General features: G+C 39.0%; 2 protein-coding genes across 3 annotated transcripts in view; one reads left to right on the top strand and one right to left on the bottom strand.

Annotated features, from left to right (window-relative positions):
• The window catches only part of cap2 (cyclase associated actin cytoskeleton regulatory protein 2), a 25,797-nt gene extending 6,278 nt beyond the window's left edge, over nucleotides 1–19,519 (top strand). Inside the window, 12 exon segments of the mRNA XM_022202292.2 lie at nucleotides 124–224; nucleotides 2,136–2,213; nucleotides 10,288–10,431; nucleotides 11,562–11,647; nucleotides 12,899–13,004; nucleotides 16,216–16,408; nucleotides 16,539–16,670; nucleotides 16,673–16,707; nucleotides 17,064–17,187; nucleotides 17,275–17,357; nucleotides 18,305–18,448; nucleotides 18,542–19,519. Coding sequence (XP_022057984.2) covers nucleotides 124–224; nucleotides 2,136–2,213; nucleotides 10,288–10,431; nucleotides 11,562–11,647; nucleotides 12,899–13,004; nucleotides 16,216–16,408; nucleotides 16,539–16,670; nucleotides 16,673–16,707; nucleotides 17,064–17,187; nucleotides 17,275–17,357; nucleotides 18,305–18,448; nucleotides 18,542–18,625 — 1,310 coding nt within the window. The 3' untranslated portion in view covers nucleotides 18,626–19,519.
• LOC110956664 (aurora kinase A and ninein-interacting protein) lies at nucleotides 19,437–22,753 on the bottom strand. 2 transcript variants are annotated; one of them, XM_051955999.1, is made up of 4 exons: nucleotides 22,643–22,753; nucleotides 21,325–21,437; nucleotides 21,003–21,159; nucleotides 19,437–20,856 (listed from the first exon to the last, which is right to left on the bottom strand). In XM_051955999.1, the coding sequence occupies exons 2-4, from the start codon at nucleotides 21,415–21,417 to the stop codon at nucleotides 19,844–19,846; spliced, it is 1,263 nt and encodes a 420-aa protein (XP_051811959.1). In that variant the 5' UTR covers nucleotides 21,418–21,437; nucleotides 22,643–22,753; the 3' UTR covers nucleotides 19,437–19,843. The 2 variants fall into 2 exon arrangements, with proteins under 2 accessions (XP_051811959.1, XP_022057983.1); XM_022202291.2 differs by having other exon boundaries at nucleotides 22,530–22,654.

The following is a 22,753-nucleotide window of genomic DNA, read 5'->3' as shown; positions in this document are numbered from 1 at the left end:
CATGATGGGTAAGGAGAGTAGCAAACACAGCTCTGTTCTCGTCGGTCCTGCTCTGTTTTGACCCACTGAGTACTTTTACATAAACAGAATCAAACAAGCAGAGATTTTTCTTTATGTTTCCAGCTCTGTCTCAATGTGTGGAGGCCTTCGACGTGCTGCTGAGGGGTCCGGTGTCCGAATATCTGAACAACAGCCGAGCTATAGGAAGCGAGGTGGAGAAACACGTAAGTCTGAGCAGAAAATTCAGCACAAAAGTCGCCCTATGAGCAGTGAGCCGCTTGCAGACGGACACCTGTTCATGCACCCAGCTGTTGCAGACAGATGTTGTCACAGCTGCTGTTGTGGGGATCTGCAGTTACAGTATAGCAGGTTTTTGTCTGTGTCCATTTTTGCCAAAGAAACTATTAATCATGCTTTCAGGGGAACAAAATTTGCCTCTTTATCCCATAAATATAAAGCAGAATTGTGTCACTTTCACCTCCGTAAAATCCATTTGACAGTCAAAACGCTGCCCCTGATTTAGAGAAATCATGATGCAGAACATTTTAAGTTCTAAATTCATAGTCATTTTGCCAGTTAGCTTAGCTTAGCACACAAATTATCCAAAGGTAACAAAATCCGCCTACCACACCTTTAACCCTCTTGTTGTCCTCACTTACGGGCACCAAAAAATATTGTTCCTTTCTCTGCAAAAAATCCAAAAATTCAGCAAAAAAAAAAAATCCCCAAATTTATAAAGATTTGCAAAATCTTCAGGAAGAAAATCCCAAAAATTCCTTAAAAGTTTCCCTTAAAAGTTTTATTTTAAAAGAAATCCCCAAATTTGGCAAGAAATAAAAATTTTAAAAATTTTAAAAATAAAAAATTGTAAATATTTTCAATAAATGAATAAAAATCTTCCAAAAAAATCCTACAAACATCTAAAGTGATTCTGTATTTATCAGTAAAACTTCTAATACATTCTTTGAGAACATTCAGAAAAAATGTGCCAAAATCCAGCGATTTTCGCTGGAAAAATGTTGACGATGTGGAATTTTTCACTGGCAAAATATGTATTTTTTCCCACATTTTCAAACTTTAAAATGGGTCAGTTTTGACCCGCAGGATGACACAAGGGTTAAAGCTCACTAATTAGCAGCTTTTTTATTCAAACCATACAATTCCAACTACATATTTACTGTGCAGACATGAGACTGACACCGTTCTTCTCATGTAACTCTAGTCTGACAACCCCTAAATGAACATCCACCAATTCTACGTCTGATTTCGGTAATGACCCACTATTGGACACATCGGAGCCAGTGTTAATTTTCTTCCTCTGCCAGCCTTTATCTCAAATTTATAAACAAACCGGATTGTCCTCCTCTAGATTCCACTGAGATAAACTCGGTTGTGGAAAACTGAAGGATAGTAATGAGTGTATGGGAGGTCCGTGGTCCCAAAACAGCCAAGCAGTGTGTGCATGTGTGTTTTTGATAGCAAAGGTTTCCTGTCCTCCACAAAGCCAAGGATGGGAGTATGATTGAACTTTAACCTGCCATTCATTTATCAAACTGCTAGCGGAGCACCTTTTCCTATTTGGTAATGGCCCGTACTCCCACTAGGACTGCGAGAGGGTTTAATGGCGAGCCAGTTGGCAATAATAGCCGTGTTTTGTCCTTGGAAAGCATCCAGAACAACAGCGAGAGAGCTGCAAAACAGAGGAGTAAATCCAGCCAGAGAGAAACTTCCTTGAAAGAAGCACAATGCTTGTGTTTCTTCTGCACCTTGAAAGACGATTTCTATCTCTGTGTCCCATCACTGAGCTGAGTGGAGGAGGGGAGTGTGTGAGCGAGCGAGAGCCAGAGGTGGTTTCTTTAGGTTTGTAGAGCTCCTTTTATGGACAAAGGCTCCGTGGTGGTTCCCTCGGCCTGAACTCGAGGTCTGAGACACTCACAGGACACGGCTGGCTGGGACCAACCCAAACTCTGTGTGTTTGTGAGCGCCGGACAGATTCACTGCATGGATTTTAGTAGCTAAGAGAACCTGATAAACAGTCTGTGAGAAATTCAAATCGTGTTTTTGTCAGCAGCAACAACATTACATGACAAGAGATCTGTCATAACCTGTGTGACTTTGCTCTTTGTTGATGACAGGCAGAGATGGTGAACAACGCGCTGCAGACTCAGAAAACTTTCCTCAAGATGGCTTCAACGCACCAGGAGCCTGCACAGGTACAACAGCAGACAGTTACCATGGAAACCCACTGATGATGCAACAGCTGAGGGTGCACTTATAATAATAGAGTTGTTATGCTAAAGCAGGGGTGTCAAACATGCGACCCACGGGCCAAAACCGGCCCTCTAAGTGTAAAAACCACAGAGAAGACATTAACTGTAAATTGTAAATTTGTAGAACTAGAAATTTTAAGTAAATTCTAGACCATGACAAGTTGTTGCATTTTTGTTTTGTGTTTCTTTTTTGTCTCGCTTGCATCGTTTTTCTATATTTTTTGTCGCTTCGTTTCTCGCTTTTGTCATTTTGTGTCTCATTTTTGTCATATTTTGTCTTCTTTTTGTTTTTTTTGTCATTCTGATCATAAATCATTCTTCTTTCTTCATTTTGTGCCTCATTTTTGCAATATTTTGTTATGATTTTGTCTTTTTCGTCTGACATTTGTTGCTTGTCTGTCGCTTTTGTTGTTTTTTTTTCTAATTTTTGTCATTTTGTGTTTCTTTTTGTCTCTATTTTTTTTGTCACTTTGTTTGTCACTTATCAAATTGGGCTGAATGTGGCTCCTGAACAAAAATGAGTTTGTCACCCTTGCGCTAAAGGTTTAATTGGTTGCCAGTAACATTATCAGAAAAATACCCAAATGATACATCAACCCCACTGTGAACTCTAAAACCTGCTGAGAATTTGAAAAGCCAGAATAACATAATTTGTCATATAAACAACTGTAAAAGAAAAAATAGTTTGGATTTTTGACTTTCCAAGGGCTGATGTACTACTCAGATGTACGTTCAGTTAGGAAAAGTATCGAAATCTGAGCTCAAAACTGTTATATTTTCCCAATATTACTATTTTCTACATGTGTCTTTTATAAATTATGCAAAATAAATTGTCTCAGTGCAACAGGGAAGTCATTAGTGAGTCAGCCACAACCAACATACAACAACTTTTTCTGGGGCACTTTCAAGATTGTATACGTTGAGTCCAGGTTTTTTTCAACTTTGGCTTTTTCTTACTTGTGATTTGTGGCATTAAAACTGTGCAATGCTGCACAGAAGGGCATTTCTCTTCTACTTCTAGCCATGCTTGTCCTGTTTCCTCAGTGGTGCAGGAGTATAGATGGAAGCAAAAGTGTGGCAGAAGCAAATAAAACACTAGAAGCTGCCTGGAGCTCAGTAGGTTAAATAAAACTAAACAGTACGTTCCATCTTAGTTGTCAGCTGCTTATATTTACACAACTATACAGTCTAGTCAAACTAAACTTTGTAAAGTCAAGACATCTGCTTCCCTGCAGGCAACAATAACACATATTTAATGGTTTACTCTCAGTTACAGAAATGAGGTTTACTGGCCACCGTGTTTGTAACAATCAGGTGATGTGGCTCATTGTCACACCGCTGTTATTGTTGTCTACACTTTGTTTTTATTAACTGCCTTACAATTAAGGCTAACGTTACCGTGGGACTCGATGCTGTCCTTGCAAAAGTTTCAACTAACAGCTCAAATTCTGCAGTAAACTAAACTACAGAGCAGTTCTCACAACATCCAAACACAAATCGGATCAAGTGCTTCACATTAACCAGCAGCCCAGCAGAGACGTAAACTGTGTGTGTGTGTGTGTGTGTGTGTGCGGGTGTGTGTGTGTCGGCCTCCCCTCCTGTGTTCCCCAGCAGGCCGGCCTGTTCACAGAGGGATTACTCTGCTCTTTGAGCAAGAAAACGCTAATACAACACATTCCCAACATGTTCACGTATAGAGAAGAGGGGGCTGGGAAAGAAAGCTGTGTGAGAGAGAGAGAGAGAATCGATATGATATCATCACATTGGCCTTCTGTTTGTGCTGTGTGTGTGTGTGTGTGTGCGTGTGAGCCCACCAGGAAGTGATTACTCCCCTGTCTGTCAGGTCATTGGTTATGAGGCGGTGAAAAGAGCATTCAGTGATCGGCAGAAATGCAAACAAGGAAGGAGTGTGGCTTTCACAGAGAGAGAGGGTCTGACCCAGGAGAGGGGCGGGGAGGAGATCAAACTCGGCATCACTGGCTAAATCCAAAACAAAACACGGAAAATAGGAAAGAAAAGGTTCGTGAACTGCCTTTGACTCCTTCCAAACTGGGGCCAAAGTCATAACCAACAATGCTGCCAAGAGAATAGTTCTCCCCACACCCAACCTGTCAGAGCTCAGCTGGAAGACCATCACCAGCAGTGGAAATGCAAAAGCACACACTCATTCAGCAATGCACTAACATCTGGGTGCAGGGGCAGGACTTTGGGGTGCAGAAGGGCAACAACGTTGTACACGCAGCCAAAACAAATGACCCACATGTGAACTGCATGTTTTATGTTTTGCATTGTATTCGAGTGTGTTAAACTTTATGTATTCCTGTCATTTTTGTGAGATGATGTGTCGAGGTGGGATGTGCAGATGGCCGCCCTTCCGCGCTCTGGTTTTGTTGGAGTTTTTTGTTTTTGTTTCTAGTCCATCCAATAAAAGGGAAGGTTTTTTTGTCCCTTCCCACTGTTGCAAAGTTCTTTCTGATGGGAATCCAAAGGAAACTTTAACATTTGTAAGTTCTTCATTTGGATTGATGACATACAGTGGAGGAAAAAGTTTTCTTACACCCCATACATTTGCATGTATATTGCATTAAGAATCACTCTTAAGTCTTGGAGTGTTACGGCGGGTACTGGACGCTCAGATGCAGGAAATGAACGAGTAGGCAGGTTTGCAACAAGAACAAATTTCAGCTTTATTCTGTTTGAACCAGCCTGTCCTCAAACAAAAAACGACCACATAGGTCGTCTGTACATGCCCGTATTACGACCCAGTGTTACGTTTTGACGTATGCGACCTCTAGCAGTTGAGTAAATATCGACACTCTGGAGTCGCAGGTGAAACGTCACCATGAACAAACTTTTATCTAACACTATCCCTGTCCCTATCCCTAACCCTAACCCAAACATAACCCTAAACCCGTGTTGGGAAAGTGAGAAAAAAGCCGTTTTGCGACGGAAAAGCCGTTTCGGGAATTAAATCCCGTAATGTGTTCTTTTTCCCCGTAGGGGCGCAAACGTAAATACGCTCTCACGGGTCGTATTCCGGTGCACGGTGCATACGACCGATGCAGTCGTATGAATTTGAGGACTTGTTGGTTTGAACCTGTGAAACATGATACTTCCCTGGACTATAGGGCAAAAACATCTCACTGTTCAACTTGGTACAACTTAAGAACAACAAAAACCTTAAGACAGTGTGAGACAGACCACAGCTATTCACAGCTACTATTTCTAATAGTAAACATTCAGGTTCAGTAAGAAAATTGCAATTTATTACCTCGATCTTGTTACACTTTCATGTCAGATATGATGAAAGGAACAGGAAAGACTCCCTTGTTTAATGTGTGTTGACCCTATAGGACAACATGTTTTAAATTTAGCTGAGCACCAGACGTTGGTTGATGTGAGACGTCGTCCAGCTTTGTTTGACTTTTTGGCCACTTTTGCACGAGTCCTACTGGTACGGTCAAATAGACCAGTTCAGCTTATCAGCTCAGGCTGCTGTAGCTGGAAAAGGTCGGAACATCAGCGCACTATAGATAGTCAACATGACCTAAAAACCTTACGATGCGCACACACACACGCACACGCACACACACACACACACACACACACACACACACACAAACCACCACTAGAAAGCCCTCTCTCAAAAACACACAAACACACACGACCTCCCTCATTCACATCTATATCTGTAGTCCTGAATATAGATGTAGAAAAGTGTGTGTGACTTCCTCTCTCTCTCTCTCTCTCTCACACACACACACACACTCTCTCACACACACACCCGTCTCACAAACTTCTGGTCTTTCTCCTGAGCGCTGCCTTGTTGTGCTGCCTGACTTTTTATGGGCATGTTCTATATTTGAGCCTGTTGTCAGTGTGTGTGAGTTAGACGGAGTGTTAGACAAAGAGCCAGAGAAAGTGGGCGTCTCTCTCTCATCTGACCTCTTGCTGGCCTGTTAACTCAGTGTGTGTGTTGCTGGTTGTGGTAGTTCACACACACACACACACACACACATGGTGGATTTCCACAGCGTTAGAAACCCTCCTCCAGCTGTTATCTCACCGTCGTCCTTCATTCTCCACCTTTGCTTGTATAGGAAGTCGAGGCCCATGCTGTTAAAACACACTGAGCTCCGTCCATCAAATGATTTGAGCTTTTTGATCTTTCTCGCTGCCTCATTCTCTCTCTGTCTGTATTCACAACTCACAGAGCTCACATCTCTGCCTCATTTCGTGCCGGTATATTTAAACGTTTGTGAAATTCCCAAGATACATTTTTAAAATATTAAGTTTATTTTTTAAATCTTAGTTTCAGGAATACTTTTTATGAAATTCCCAAAATAAACTTGAGTTATACTTAAAAATGTGGATGTCTAATGTAAAGCAACAAAAAATAATTAAATAAAAAAAACATGGAACTATGAATAAAGATAAAATTTATACATAATTAATGACTGTATTTTACATTTATAAAATATGAAGTTTACTTTTAAATCCTAGTTTCACAAAGATTTTTGTGAAATTCCCCAAATAAGCTTGTGAGTTATACTTATAAACATGGATGTCTAATGTAAACCAACAAAAATTAATTTAAAAAACATAAAACTATGAATAAAGATTAAACATTTTTACATATTTAAAGACACTAATTTTTTCTTTCTTTCTTTCTTTCTTTTTTTTTTTTTACATTTTTTAAAATATTAAGTTAATTTTTAAAATAAATAATCCATAAATTTTCAGAAGCTAAAAATATTTAATTTAAGTTTAATACTGCAAATAAATGTCTAAAATCAGATTGTTACATAATTTTTTGTTATTATTCTTATTAGTGATTTAATTCTTTTTGCATATAAATAAAAAACACATGAGCTCATGTATAATTAAGGCTAGAAAATGTGTTTTCATTCTGTTGAATTATTGTATCATTATTAGTTTTTTATTGTTTTGTTTTATAATGTAGCATGAAACATAAGAACTGTAAAAAAAAATCAATTTGTGCTGGTTTTTGTTTTAATTGGAAGACACTTGAAATGTTCACTTTCATGGCTTCAGGTTTGATCATTGTTTATTTCTAGTTTTGCTTTTTGGTGATTTAATTCTTGAGGTGGTCAGAGCCTCATGAACCTTCTCATAGCTGCTCTCCTTAATACTAGGATATATGTAAGAGCAGCTTAGATTTATCTTTCCTCATCAATGTAGCTGCTTCATTTCCAGAAGTGTTTGTTGTTTCTGAGCTGGCAAACAGCTGAAATGAGAAAAGTGACTCCTGACTCCTTTTGGAGTTGAACCTAATGCAGAAATTTGCCAAACAGTTTAGTGTACATGTGGGGATTTGGCTCCTGTTTCCTTTTCTAACACAGTAAATCCTCTGTGTACCTGCCAGTCTTTCTCTCTCATGTTAAGTGTTTCTCCTCGGTGAGCCGAATGATTGAATGAGGGGAAGTCCACAATCTGACAGAGTCTCTGACTCACAGAATACAAGTCATACTTTCACTCTGAGCAGCGATGACGGCGCTGTTGTTCTGCAGTCTAAAAGGAGCCCAACAGCTCAAACTAACACATATTCGCACACGCTCTGAAAGTGGCCGTTCTTTTACCTTTTAAATCCATCCTTCATTGCCCATTAACAGAGTGAAATGATTAAGGGCATGCAGCTTAATAGAGAAAATACAGATAGAAGCTGCAAATTTCATCCCCAAATGTAGCTTGTTACCTTAAATCCTTTGTGCTTTCCTGCTCTGCAAACAGTGCTGCCTGCTGCAGCATGGTGTCTGTTTGGGAAAGGAGAGATATAATGCTTCAAAGACAGATATCATGTGGACTTAGTGGGAATAAAAGCAGCTGGTGGAGCAGAGAAAGGGGCTTCTATGTCAGCTTATTGGGATCATGTGCGTCTGATTGGAGGAAGAATTTGTTGGAGAAAATAAAAGTCTACTCCTGTTTTTATAGCTGCTTTGCACGCAGGCGTTAAATTACTGAAGATGATATAAGGAATGTTTTTATATCAAGCATCCCCCCACCATCACATCTGTGAATCCTGTATAGTAGTGAGATGGAGCCAAGTGCTTCTAGTCTTTTCATTCCACTTTCTACTTCTACTTTCCACTATCTCAGAGGAAAATATTTTACTTTTTACCTCCCGATATTTATCTGACAGCTTTAGCTGTGCTACAAATGAAGATTTTTGCACAAAAAACACAATTTAAACTGGTTAAATATTGTCTTTTGTTATAAATTAACAACAGTTTATGCAAGTACAGCTGAAAAACTCGTCTGATTAATGAATTAATGGAGCGAAAATTGTTTCTGATGGTAGTTATAACGGCATTTCTCACTATTTTCAGAATTTTTACAAACGATAAATTGATAAATCAAGAATTAAACATATTATGAATTTCAATTAGTTGCATTTGGATACAAAATAGTTCAAACTATAACAGTAAGATCATGTGATTATATATTAATCCTCTTATTATTATATATTAATGTAATGATATACAAATAAATAACTTTTAGAGTGCAATTTTCATTACTTTGATGACTTTTATTATTATAAGTGCGTTTTTTAGATAATGCTTTTTGTTGCTTATGTAAAGTTTCCTTTTTGTAACAGAGTACTTTAACAGAGTGGTATTAGTACTTTTACTTCAGTAATGAATGTAAATATTTCCTCCACCACTAACATAAACTGTGCACTGTATAACCAGTGATGTATTAGGTGTGTGTCATTTGCAAAACCAGCCACATTAGCTTATCTTATCTGCTTCAATAACAGACCGGTGCTCTGCTGTCTGCTCATCTGCTTCTCTTCTGAATAAAGAAACTTTTATGTCACAGCTCATTAACAGCAGATCCTTCACATTACATTTACCTCTCTGCAGATCAACACAACAAAGCCGTAGCGACAACTCGCTGCGTTCCTGGATCTATGCGAGCGCAGGCACGTGTGATTGGTAAACTGTAAACAGTGGAAGAGCGGGACGCCTTACAAGGCTAGAGGGATCTCCCCATGAACTGAGGAATGTCTGAAGGAACGGAGCGGTGGGGAGGGGAGCTGGGAGACGAGCTATACTGTAGCTGAGATCTGGAAGTTCCAATGGAAAAAGGCTCTGGCGTAATAAAATTAGATTCTGTCCTGCGGCCCAGTTTAGGAATTACTGGATGCCACTGGGAGCAGGACGGGTGCTGGTGGGCAGGGAGACGGGGCTCAGGTTGTAAAATCAACAGTGTGTGAAACATGTTTAACAGAAATCTGCATGTAAACCAAAGGTCTTAGTGAGGTTTTCTAGTTAACGAGGTCGCACATCCTGCAGGTCAAAATTGACCCATTTTAAAGTTTGAAAATGTGGAAAAAAAACTTATATTTTCACAGTGAAACTTCTGATGTCCACATTTTCAACATTTTTGGGAAACCTTTGAACATTTTTGGGTGGGAAAAAAAGAAATGTTAAAAATGTTTCTTAATAACATTCGTAAAAAATCATTTTATTTAAGAACATTCACAAAAAAATCTTTTTTGTGAATGTTCTTAAATAAAATATTACAAGTTTTACTGACATATGTAAGATATTTTTAGGATTTTTTGGAAGATTTTTACGATTTTTTAAAAAATATTTACAAGAATTTTCTTGCCAAATTTGGGTGTTTTTCTTAAAAGAAAACATTTAGGGAATTTTTTTAAGGGAAAATGAATTCACAATGAATTCACAATTCACAAAAAATCAACCAAAATCCAGCAAATTTTTAAGATATTTTTATTTTAGGATTATTTTTGGAAGATTTTTAACAATTTTCTTGCCAAATTTGGGGGATTTTTTAAAAAATAATACTTTGAAGGGAAACTTTTAAGGAATTATTGGAATTTTCTCCCTGAAGGTTTTGCAAATTTTCAGAAATTTGGGGAATTTTATTGCTGGATTTTTTTTTTTTTTTTTTTTTTTTGATCTCAATCTGACACCTGCCCTCCTGATATCCCATCTCTCCTCCACCGAACTTTTTCCTGCTGTTTCTGCAGAATGAGCTCCAAGACCTGCTGAAGCCCATTTCGGATCACATCCAGGAGGTCCAGAGCTTCAGAGAACGAAACCGCGGCAGCAGCCTCTTCAACCACCTGTCAGCTGTCAGCGAGAGCATCCCCGCTCTGGGCTGGGTGGCCGTGGTAAGGAAGAATGAAACACAGAGGAGATGAGATGCTTAGTTAGAAAATACAGGTTATAGGAGCATAAGAAAGCACATGTGCACATAATCAGAAGTGGCCTCAGTGTGTTAAATATGCCTTTAACCCTCGTGTTGTCCTGCGGGTCAAATTGATCTGTTTTAAAGTTTGAAAACGAGGGAAAAAAATATATATTTTCACAGTGAAACTTCTGATGTCCACATTTTCAACATTTTTGGGAAGTCTTTGAACATTTTTTGGTAAAAAAACGAAACGTTAAAAATGTTTCTTAAGAACAATCACAAAAAAATCAACCAAAATCCAGCGAAATTCGCTGGATTTTGGTTGATTTTTTTGTGAATGTTCTTTAAGAAAATATTAGAACTTTTTAGTGATATATATTGTAATCACATTTTTTTTTTTGTAAGATTTTTACTCATTGTTTGAAAATATTTTCAAGAATTTTCTTGCCACATTTGGGTGATTTTAATTTTTTTTAAATAAAACTTTTAAGGGAAACTTTTAAGGAATTATTGGGATTTTTTCCTGAAGGTTTTGCAAATTTTCTGAAATTTGGGGATTTTCTTTTGCTGAATTTGGGATTTTTTTTCAGACAAGGAAACAATATTTTTGGTGACCATAAATGAGGACAACGGGAGGGTTAATATTGAAATGAATCGAAAAACAAGTTAAAAGTTGGATAAACACAAAAAGTGCACCAGAAACCCTTAAAGAAAACTTAAACGGAGCTTCAAATCAAAATGCATAAACAACCCAGCATAGTCAGATACTGCATGCATAAATAAACTCCTTTTTCTATCTCCAGCATGCAGTTTTCTGTTTCCCATCAGCACAAAATCTCTTCTTCTGAGTTTCTCCTGAATGTCATTTAGATTAAGATCAAAGCTCCTTCTCTTCAGTAATTGAATAAAATCTTTGAAGCTGGTTCTGGTCTGTGTATGTTGCTGTCAGGAGTTCATTTTTTCCCCACTTATTAAGCATGTTGGACCTTCAAGATGTCACTGCGAACGTATCTGTTTTTTACTCTCAGAAGAGGACTAATCTGCAGTCAGACAGGGAGTTTAAACAACTAAAAAGTGTCTCTAGTGAAAGTGCATCTCTCTCTATGACAGAGTCAGAAACCAGGGCCCTATGTGAAGGAGATGAACGACGCCGCCACCTTCTACACCAACAGAGTGCTGAAGGACTACAAGGAAACGTAAATATGTCTCATTCATTCTTCACAATATAATAAGTGAACAGGTTTAAGGCAAAGAGGAGGGGAATGTTATGCAGCTAAAGTCTGACTGGCATCAAGCTGAGGATGTTGCAATTTCAGTGTTTAATACAGATTACTGAGAGCAAGTAAACTAAATTATGTCCAAATTTCAACATGGTTTAAATTGAAATGTCTTTTTCTGTTAAAAAAAATAGACATAAAAATACATGTTTACTGAGTTAAATGAAAAAAAATATGCCATTGTCATGTCTGTATGGTAAAAATTAAGTCTCAGCTCGCAGCCAGTTAGCTTAGCTTGGTTCCAAGACTGGAAACAAAAGAAAAGCAGCTGGACAGGCTTCATTCAAAGCTCACAAAATGTGTGTGAACAAAAAACGAGGTGTGAGAATGACACGTAGGGGTTTTATAGGGGGTCGTGTGATGAACTATTTCTTGAAATAGCAAATGACATCATCAGCACTTTGCCGATTACAACACTGCTGACTTTTTAAAACTAAAAGATGAGGCCAGGAAGAGACCTTTTTAACCACATCAGGCATATTTACAGGCATTGCCTTACTTTTGGCATTTGGCATCATCTAAACAGCTTAAAGGGTCATCGTTGAACATGTACAGTCAGATGTAACTGGAAGGTAGAACTGTGTGTCATCAGCATATTAGTGACAGGATATATCATGGATCAGTGTATAATTGAGGGACTTTTGAAGTCCATGAGATATATCTTGCATACATTTTTATTGAAAGTAATAATACTAATGTTTTTGTGTTCATTGTGGTCGTGTCTTAACAAATTCCATAATTGTTTATTATGGAAACAATCACTTATTAATAAAAAATGACTGGATGTGACTACAGTGTCACCTAAATGACCATCCGAATTAAAGAACAACCACCTTCTAATTAAGTAAACGATATTAAAACGAGCTTATTCTTTTAAGTTGAGATAATCATGACAGATATTTCTTTTTTGGCAATATATCAAATTTTATATGGAAAATAACTAACATTCAAAGAGAAAGTCAATGCGAATATTTCCCAAAATGTCAAACTAGCCCTTCATCACCTTTTCATCACCAAGTTTACTGCAAAATGTTGCATCTGCTCTAATTTCATAGATGTCCAAGCTGCTTAGCTCTGATCATCTGCTTCAATCCCTAACATTTAACCTCCCTGCTGCTCTCTGACCATCATATCTTTGTGCCTCCCTCCCTCACCCCTTCCCTCCCTCAGCGACAGACGTCATGTGGACTGGGTTCGCTCCTACCTGTCCATCTGGACTGACCTGCAGTCCTTTATCAAGCAGCATCACACAACAGGACTGGTGTGGAGCAAGAGTGTGAGTACGCAAACATGACAAACGACTGTTTTTTGAATTAAACCGACTGAATTTCCACCCACCACCCTCTCATACATGCGCTTGAAAACAACAAATCACTCCTCTAGCGGCCGGTTTGTTATCTTAGCTGTGTTTTCACTTACTTGCCGTTCGCAGGCCTCGATATTTTTATATCAGCTCGAATTCACTTCTACTTTTTTGCTTCCATTTTTAGTTATGGAGCAGCCCGTTACATAAACCACTGCAGAGAGCATGAATGAATGAATGAGCTTCTCCTCGGCGGCTGCACACCGCAGTTCTCTACAGAGCTCGCAAACCCTTCGTCACTCCCACACACTTCTGTTTATGGATGTCTGCTCAGGGACTCCTCCTCAGCTCTCAACCCTCAGAAGATCCCTGAGATTAAGACGGCTCGAAAACCAAAGCCTTTAACCGACACTTGACTTATCTCTCGTCAGCTGGAGGGGGTTGCTTGTCTCTGTTTGCTCAGAGAGAAGATTCTACTCACACAAACACACTTTGTTTCTTAAACGAATTGTCAATCACACGTCTGTAGCCAGGAGGTGGTTAAATTAGCTTAGCTTAGCATAAAGACTGTAAATAAATGGAAACAGTTAGCCTGCCTTTGTGTGGAGGCAACAACATCCAACTAGAAGTTCAGCTTGTATCATCCCATAAACCACCATTTTACACTAAAGTTTTTGCATGGATTGAAGAGCTGAGATAAACTGTGTTCATCGCTGAGCTTTCGAGGTGCTATTAGGAGGATTTTGTTACCTTTGGACACAGCCAGAGCAGCTGCTTCCTCCTGTTTCCAGCCTTTATTCCAAGGGAAGATAACTGTCGCCTGACATGAGACCGCTATCAATCTCTCAACTATTCTCGGCACGAAAGCTGATAAGCACACGTAGCAAAAGGTTGAACTTTTCCTTTAATGTGACATGATCAGTTGAAAACCTAACTGATGCTCAACAACTGTGCCCACATGTGTGTGTTTTTTTGCATGCAGAAACTGGAGATCCTGCAGTGGCTGTGTGTGTCAGCTGTTGCCCCTGCTGTTAGCCGACAGAGCTGATGTGTGTGTGTGTGTGTGTGTGTGTGTGTGTGTGTGTGTGTGTGTGTGTGTGTGTGTGTGTGTGTGTGTGTGTGTGTGTGTGTGTGTGTGTGTGTGTGTGCGTACAAGGACGGGAGTGTGTTGTGCTAACAGGTGGTCCTCAGGGTTTACTTGAATGGAGGTTTTCTTTACAGAAGGACCCCCGACAAAGGGCCTGTGTACACAAGCAGCCTGCGCTGTAACTTAAACTGCAGGGCTGGTCCTTCTTCATCCGTCATCTGCTGCTCAGATATGGCTTCAGCGACAAGCTTATAGCTACTCTGGAATGTACAGGCTGACATATGGACGCATGTGTACGCACACAGACACACTAACAGTCAGCTTAGCTCCTTCAGAACAGGCTTAGGGCAAAAAGAAAAGTTAAAAGTTCATGAAGTGTGTGTAAAATGAAAAACAAGGGAGGAAATAGCACCCGTCAATCAGGATTATTCTAATAAATGTCACACTTTGAACAGTTTGACTCTGTGAGCTGCCAAGTATTTGGTCAAACAAGTATATTCTGAATGAGAGAATGGAAAGAAACAGTGTCACATACATTGCTATTAAATATAAAATATCTAAAATGGCAGTCACAGGTGAAGCCTTCAGAATGGTCAAAGAAAATCAACAATTTAATAACTTTTTTTGCTTGAAAAATGACAAATAATTGATTTGATTACCAAAATTGTTGCGTTTTACTTTCCTTTCTGTCAAATAACTCATTAATTGCTTTAACTGCAGTCTGAAACAGTCAGAAATGTCTGATTTCCACTCTTTTAAAAACATTTACAGTGAAATTATTTCCAATTGGCTAAAGGCGAGCCTCAAAATTTACACAACGAGCCGAGTTTTTTCTCCTTCTTAATGTTTGTGTACAAATGCTCAAACCCACAAGACGTGAACACAAAGAGGTAGTCAGACAGTTTTACAGCCATGTATAAACACACACACACACTCACACGCTGGTTCTAATCCAGTGGTATGCGCTGAGCTGTTTAGTGTAACAGGTCCGCATTGTTCAGCGGCGATACGCACAACACATGTGGCTCGTGTCAAAGGTTAAGTCTCAGCATTTAAATGCACATTAAGTAACAGTTCAGCCCTCTGAACTTCTGCAGTAAGTGTGTCTCTGGCAGCTGTGCAAAGGCTTCAGAAATCAAGCATGCATGTCTGTTCACTTTAATTTACTGTATGCAGCTCAGAAATTAAACCGAAGCTGGTAATTATTAAAAAAAACATCAAGCTTCTTTGCAGGACCTCATCAACTTCATTACAAACTACCAAACATTGTTCAAACACCCAGAACTGTATTTTAAATTCTAAGAGAGGAGCCAGAGTTTCCAAAGAGAACAATGGGGAGTTTTATGTATAAATGATTCACAAAACGTGTGGATTGTTACTATTTGACAAAATGGTGCAGTCATAAAACCTGTGGAATTCCAAGATAACACCGAATACACAGTCAAGCCCAAAAATTTTGACTTAAAGTTACTTTTATTCAACCAGCAGGTTTGTTTTTCATTAGAAATGACACAAGTGTTTCCTAAAAGATAATAAGATGATGTACAAGAGGCATCATTGTGGATAAAATGATTTCTCAGCTTTTATTTACTTTTAAAAGTAACTTTAAGTCAAAATGTGCTAGGGGTATGAATAATTTCGGGCTTCACTGTATGTGTGTAACACTTTGGTCAATGTTTGTGTAATGCTTCTGTCACTGAAAGAGGAATTGCTCTTTTAAGATGTATTATATGTTGAATTTGTTGCACAAAGTTACTTTTTTAATGTTGAATACATTTTTTTCCTTTTATGGTTATTGTCCATATATTATGGTGGTTTTTCCAACCTTGGATTTACAGCAATTCAAAGTTTTAGTATTTCTTGACCCTAAAAATAACTACTGTTTCTGTATCTATATGCATTTGAGGTCCGACCACACTCCCATAAAGTACATCATAATTGTCACAAAGCTGTAAGATATTTCTTGTTCCATACTCCCCCTGCTGGAAATATTTACCACTACACCTGTCATCCACTGAACTGCAGTCTTATCCCTCATCATAACCTCATGATGAAGCTCATGCTGCTCTCTAGATTGAGGTTTCCTTCATCTTCCAGGGCCCGATTGCTCCTGCCTCTCTCTTTGACTCCCCCCCGACCCCCAGCGCTCCCGGTCCACCGCCTCCCCCTCCTCCCCCCGGACCTCCTCCGGTCTTCACTGATGACGAGTCCAAGCCTCAGGCGGACGGTGCAGCAGCTCAGCACTCTGCGCTGTTCGCCCAGCTCAACCAGGGCATGGACATCACTAAAGGTGGGTCCACGGTGGGGCCTGGGAGCAACGACAAAGAGCAGATCAGTCCTGTTTGAATTCATTTGTTGAATGCTCAGGTAGCTCAGGTAAGACACCTTCTAACATCCTTGATCTGGCTTTCCATCTGTAGGTCTGAAGCATGTCTCGGATGACCAGAAGACCCACAAAAACCCCAATATTCGCTCTCAGACGGGGGTGGCAACTAATAAAAGCAAAAAAGCCGGACCTGGGAACTCACCTAGACTGGCGGCCCAGAAGAAACCCCCCTGCTGGAGCTGGAGGGGAAGAAATGGAGAGTGGTATGTGAAATGTTCGGTGCTTCTCTCACAGACCATTTGTCTTGCCTCTGTAATTAACTTAAACCTACAATCAAGTTGTCTAAACACGCTGAAGTAGCACTCATTCTTATTATAAATGCATTTGATGCCATCAGCCATCATAACACCTCGGCCAAGGGCAGTAACTCAACTCAACTTTGCTATAAAAAATAGTCTTGCCCCACCAGGACCCATACACTGCACCCCTCCTATATGCTGATTATCAGTTCTATGAATACACTGTGCTCTTTTCGACTTTTGTAATACTCTGTTGTATTGCAAATACCAGCAATTTGTGTCTAAGGTTATTGTTTCAATGTGTTACCTCATTCTTGCAGGAAAACTTTGAGCAGAAACATGACCTGGTGATCGACGACACGGAGCTCAAACAGGTGGTGTACGTCTTCAGCTGCAACAACTCCACCGTGCAGGTTAAAGGCAAAATGAACTCCATCATCATAGGTGAGCTGAAGTCACTGGATTTGGGGATGAAATTCATAATTACTGATCGTAATTTTCCTCATCCTGATTTTTTTTCACTCTTGGCAGACAACTGTCAGAAGCTGGGCCTGGTTTTTGAGAATGTCGTTGGGATTGTGGAGATCATCAACTCCAAAGCTGTTCAGTTACAGGTGAGCAAGTATTTACAAAAATAACTGGCTTTAAAATCCACACATGTAAGATTGTAGATTATAGTGATTCTACAGAAACCCTTTCTCCCTTTTTAATACTGCCAGTGTTCACCGTGTAGCCAAATCATCAAACGTTTTGATCAGTAGGCCTATATATAATTGTGGGACTTTTTGTAACATAGTTGACATTTTTGCTGTTTTCCGGCCTAAAATCAACATGGCCGCCTATGACCAAACACCACATGGCATTTTTTGAGAAAGATTCCTCTAAATATTATATATACGATTGAGTAAAATTGAAATTGAAAGTTATTTATAAAGATATTGCAGTAAACCTGTTGACTCACGCACTACTTTATATTAAATAACTCAGAAAGCCTCGGAGTCTTTCAGTCTTTTCTTCAGGAGGAAATGACATCATGTGGAGCAGGTCATGCGATCTGGAATTAACACACTTCCTTGAGAGGTGGTTTTGCAATGGGTAACTTAGTTGAAAGTGATTTCTTGGACACAGATACAATTTGTCATTTTCCAATTTGATATATTGGCAAAAAAGAAATATCTGTCATGATTATCTCAACTTAAAAAGAACACAATCAAAACTGTCTTTGAAAAAGCTCATTTTATTATTGTTTATCTAATTAGAAGGTGGTTGTTATTAAATTTTGACGGTTATTTAGTCGGCATTTTAGAGATATCTAGTCATTTTTTATTAATAAGTGATTGCTTCCATAATAAATAATTCTGGAGTTTGTAAAGACATGATCATAATGAACATAAAAAAAATGTTGCATAAAAACTTATGCAAGATATAGCCCATGGACTATAAAAGTCCCTCAATTATATATTGACCCTTTTTTCTCTTATGGCATCAGACTTTTCATCATTGCAACAGTGCAAATTGTGCCTCAAATACCTGTCAATAATTGTAAGCTGTCTCTCTGCAGGTGTTGGGTACAGTTCCTACCATTTCCATCAACAAGACCGAGGGCTGCCAGGTCTATCTGAGCAAAGACTCCCTCAACTGTGACATCGTCAGCGCCAAGAGCTCTGAGATGAACATCCTGATTCCAGAGGGGGAAGACGATTACGTGAGTATCCGAGTGTTCTGTGAATATAAGCTGTCAGTTGAACATTTTCGTTCTTATTTTGCACTTACCGTGACCTCTTTGGTTTTTCCACAGAGGGAGTTCCCAGTCCCAGAGCAGTACAAGACAGTGTGGGATGGCTCCAAACTGGTGACAGAACCCACAGAGATCGCAGGCTGATTGCTACTTTGAGTCACCATCGCCGCCAGCACAGCAATAATCACATATTTTTACCCAACTTTATGTCATTACTCAGATATAGAAAAGGGAACTTACAGGCCGGCATTAACTTATAGTCCACTTCTTGCTGCTGCATTTGTGACTTCACGAGAGGTTTCTTAAGCACTTTGAAGCTGTCGTCAGTAATAATCTTGTCTACATAACACAAACCCACACTGTAGGTACTAAAGACGAGTCAAAAAGAAGTAGAAATAAAAAGATATCTCAGGTTTAAGTAACACAAACCTAGCACATTTCTGCACCACAGCAATACTGGCATTGATGGAACAGCATGTAACTTTAGAATTCTCTGAGTTACTATAATAACAACTTTACATTTTAAACCAGAGCAGCAACATATTATTTTACAAGAAAACTAAAAATTACACAACCTTCAGTGGCCAAGCAAACAAGTCTATATGGTGCATTTTCTATCTTATGAAGTGTGTGTTAGTTACTTCTATTAATGTGTATAGTGCATGCCAGTTAAGTAGCAATGTTTTACTTAGTGAGTAAAGTATATGCAGTATTGATCTCTTTATTTTAGTGCATTCAAATGAATCCGCTCAAATGGATCTAAAAGGGTCAGATGTGCTGCAGCTGCTCAGTATAATTAAATACCCACCTACTAATTTCTTTTATGTCATAACTAATGGGCAGTAGTGGTAACCTTCACACTAGAGGTACTTCTTATTTCTTTATTATGGCGTATACCACTCACTTTTGTATTTTGATGTAGCACCAGCATAGGACATATAATAACATACAACAGTTCTACTTTTCAAAAACTTTATTGACAAGAAAACCATTCAATGTAATTGTGTATCCTTTTTCAAATAAAGTCAAAATCCCCCAGTTGTGCATTTTAAATTTTATGATGCTTGAGAAAAAAACCCAAACAAACAAAAAAAAACAGGGACAGCATAACAAAAAGAAGTTCCAATATGTGAGGCAAAATGACAAAAATCTGAGTGCAAACAAAAGAGCTACAGGTGTGACAAAGTAAGAAGATGGTTACAGAAGAGTAGAAACATTTTCACAGTTTCAAATTATATAAACTGTATCTCTAGTTTGTGTATTCAAGAAAAGAGGTATTTTAGCTTTTCACCACTAAAATCCACATTTGCTGGACTATAGCCATACAGGGAGACCTCTGGAATCACATTTAAAAGACGTTTTTCAGTGCTTAATCACCACGTTTCCTTGAGAGTCTTGCGTAAAGAGAATCTCATCCTCCTCTTCCTCCTCCACCAGAGATTTATAAGCACTAGTTCTCACAATCCCAGTGCTTACATTACTCTGATCTTTAAGTGGACTCCTGGACTGCAGACCTCTGTGTGCCATCACCCTGAAGCCTTCAGAGTCCTGAGTAAACAACATAGCCAAACTGTCCTCATCCACCTCTCTGCTCCGCGACTGTGCAGCTTGTTTTTTAAGAGGAGAGCTGCTCAGTTTTGTCCACTTGATCTGTGAGTCGCGGCTCTCTTCTTTCGCAGCTTTTTTCCACAGCTGACTTGTGTGTTTTCGAGGTGAAGCAATTTTTGGTTCTGTCCATTTATGATTTGAAAGAGGTCCAGAATGAGAGAAATATGAGCGTTTAATTGGGGAATTAGACGACGGTAACCAGCTGTTTTCTTTCTCATCCTCCATCTGAGAAGAATGATGGTGTTTGAAGCATTTCTGAGTTGATGTTCTCCCTTCATCATCAACTAGATTTTCAAAGTCCATCTGAGTTTGTAGACTGTTCAGGAAACTTGGCTCTGAGTTGCTAAAATTCTTTGCTGCAGCATGTTCCTGGCTAGCTGGGTTAAATTCACCTTCAGAATACTGACTGCATGTGAACAGTGGGTCCTGACTCCACGCCTGTAGAAGAGGTTCACTTTCACCTGGCAATGAGGAGGCATCAGTGAGCCTCTTCTTACTCTGTGGTGGTTTCCACTCCTCAGACTTCTCCTCCTCAGATTCACAGGACATTTTTTGTGAAGGTGACTGACATTCTGCCTGCTTCTGCCGCAGTGTTTCTTCCATCTCGGTCACATTTTCATTTTTACAGTCACGATCCACAGCAGGCTCAGAAAATATTTCACGTCCTCGTTTTCTCCCGGATGCTACGGTTGTGGATGTAGTTGAGGAAAATGATGACAAAGATGGGTCGATATCAGGTGCTTCAGAAACTGATATTTTATTCAGGACTTTTGGAAGAAAGAAAACAGAAACAACGTTATTTTAACACAAATATGAATATTTCAACACATCAGTTTACACATTTAAGCATGTCAACAGTCTGCAACTTTACTAGCTTCAGTCTGACTCGTTCAGCAGAGTTTAAGCTACTTACCTCTTCGATGCGGTGTGAAGAAGGTTGATAATGAACTCTGTTTAGTCTTTGGCATTTCCATTTTGGTCTGAGTGAAGTTGAGTGCCACAGCCAAATTGTATCCTGACCCGCCAGCAAAAGGATTTAGCAATTTAGAAATGGGGCGGGCAGGGCATTTCTGAAAAATAAGATGAGCAAAATAAAGTATTATCCATCTAACATTTAGATAAAAATAACAGAATAAGAATCTATCGAAAGGTATTTCAGTGAAACCGTTACTGCTTTATTATGAGGTAATAAAGTAGCCATTTAATCTGTGTTTATTGCTTGTTTCCACAATTACCTTTTTAGCTTTGCCTTTGAGTTGCACGGTGTCCAGCCAAACACCACATTCCTCTTGAGTGGAGGTCTGCTGTGCTGCTTTAGAGGCCTTCATAGTGGAGAATGTAGAAAGACCTGCAGGACATAAAAATATAATTTTGTCAGTTGGGTAAACTGGATATGAGTTTAAAATCCAATATGGATTTATCAGAAGTATTTCTATATTTGTGGTATACTTGTTGTAGAAACAGTTCTGTTTGTCGTTCCCATCATGCAATAAATCCCTCAAAAGTAAGATATCACCATGATACCATTGATCAAAACATGCAAGTAGCCTCCGATTTGGATCCTCTGTGTGACATTCAAGCAGTACTTCACACGACTGCATCTGTGCATTTTTACAGGCCTAGTCATTGCTGACATCTGGTTGTAGCTACTTAACAAATTCACTAAGTCAAGAATGAAAGGCTTTGGAAATAAGAATCTTTTTCAAAAACAAAAAAGATGAAGCCAACGAGGAGATGACAAGGCCAGATGATGTGTAAGAAGAGTTTTTTTCCCTGTTTATGTTAGTTAAGTTCCCATCAGGCTTGCACAGATTTTTTTGTGTGTGCTCCGTTTGTGTGCAAGACAGACAGTAGATTTGTTCTGATCATTATTAGGTATTTATTTGTTTAGTATGTTATGAGACGTTATGGGTGTGTTTTTTTTCCCTTCACGAGCACTTTGATCTTCTCCTGGACTATTTAAAGGTTTGGTCACCCAGATTAAAGAGTAATAAAAACCTATAAAATATACCAATCTCTCTCCAGGTGGTAGCTAAAACTGGAAAGTCTGGTGTAGCTCAGTGGCTGTCAAACATTTTTTGTCACAAGTCACATTTTTGCATGTAATTATAAATCTCCATAAATACTACTAATTACGAGACACACAGTTAGAGAATCAGTGGTCTAACTAGCCTGCACTTACTGTGATATTATTGTGAAACACAGGCAAAGCATTGAAAAAAGCTGGGATGATTTTACTTTCGAGAAAGTGTCTCATGTTATTCAGCTTAATGCCATCGGGAAAATCCGAGACTAAATGTAATTGATTCCACGGTTGTTGAAAGAATTCCCACTGACCCTGTATTAGCTCCATAACTGATGCTAGCAAATTTCGCTAATAATCCTAGCAAGTAGTAAGGTCGCTATGTGACGCAAAGAATCATATAAATTATGATCTGACCTCATAAAGTTGCACCGGAATGTTTTCCTTTTGCCTTTGCGTTTCTTAAACGTATCTAACTTTTAAAAAGATAACTAAAAATGCTGTCTTTTTGTTGGGAAAGTCTTCCTTGCCTGTTTGTTTGAGTCTGCCGCCTTCACGATGAGCTGCCACTGATATTTGACTGAGTAAAATGCTGAGATGTGACCAAAACTTAAAACTTGCACTTTAATAAGGCTTAAAAT

Source organism: Acanthochromis polyacanthus, chromosome 11 (assembly GCF_021347895.1).
Source record: "Acanthochromis polyacanthus isolate Apoly-LR-REF ecotype Palm Island chromosome 11, KAUST_Apoly_ChrSc, whole genome shotgun sequence".
Classification (NCBI taxonomy): Eukaryota; Metazoa; Chordata; class Actinopteri; family Pomacentridae; genus Acanthochromis; species Acanthochromis polyacanthus.
This window is presented reverse-complemented; position numbering and strand designations above follow the sequence as displayed.

What these genes read in the sequence shown, in the direction of transcription:
- LOC110956664 (XM_051955999.1), bottom strand. Translation starts at nt 21,417, where the DNA reads ATGAAGGCCTCTAAAGCAGCACAGCAGACCTCCACTCAAGAGGAATGT. An exon ending in TCAAAGGCAAAGCTAAAAAG is followed by an intron (nt 21,160 to 21,324) that starts GTAATTGTGGAA and finishes CTTATTTTTCAG; the next exon opens with AAATGCCCTGCCCGCCCCAT. An exon ending in CTTCACACCGCATCGAAGAG is followed by an intron (nt 20,857 to 21,002) that starts GTAAGTAGCTTA and finishes TTCTTCCAAAAG; the next exon opens with TCCTGAATAAAATATCAGTT.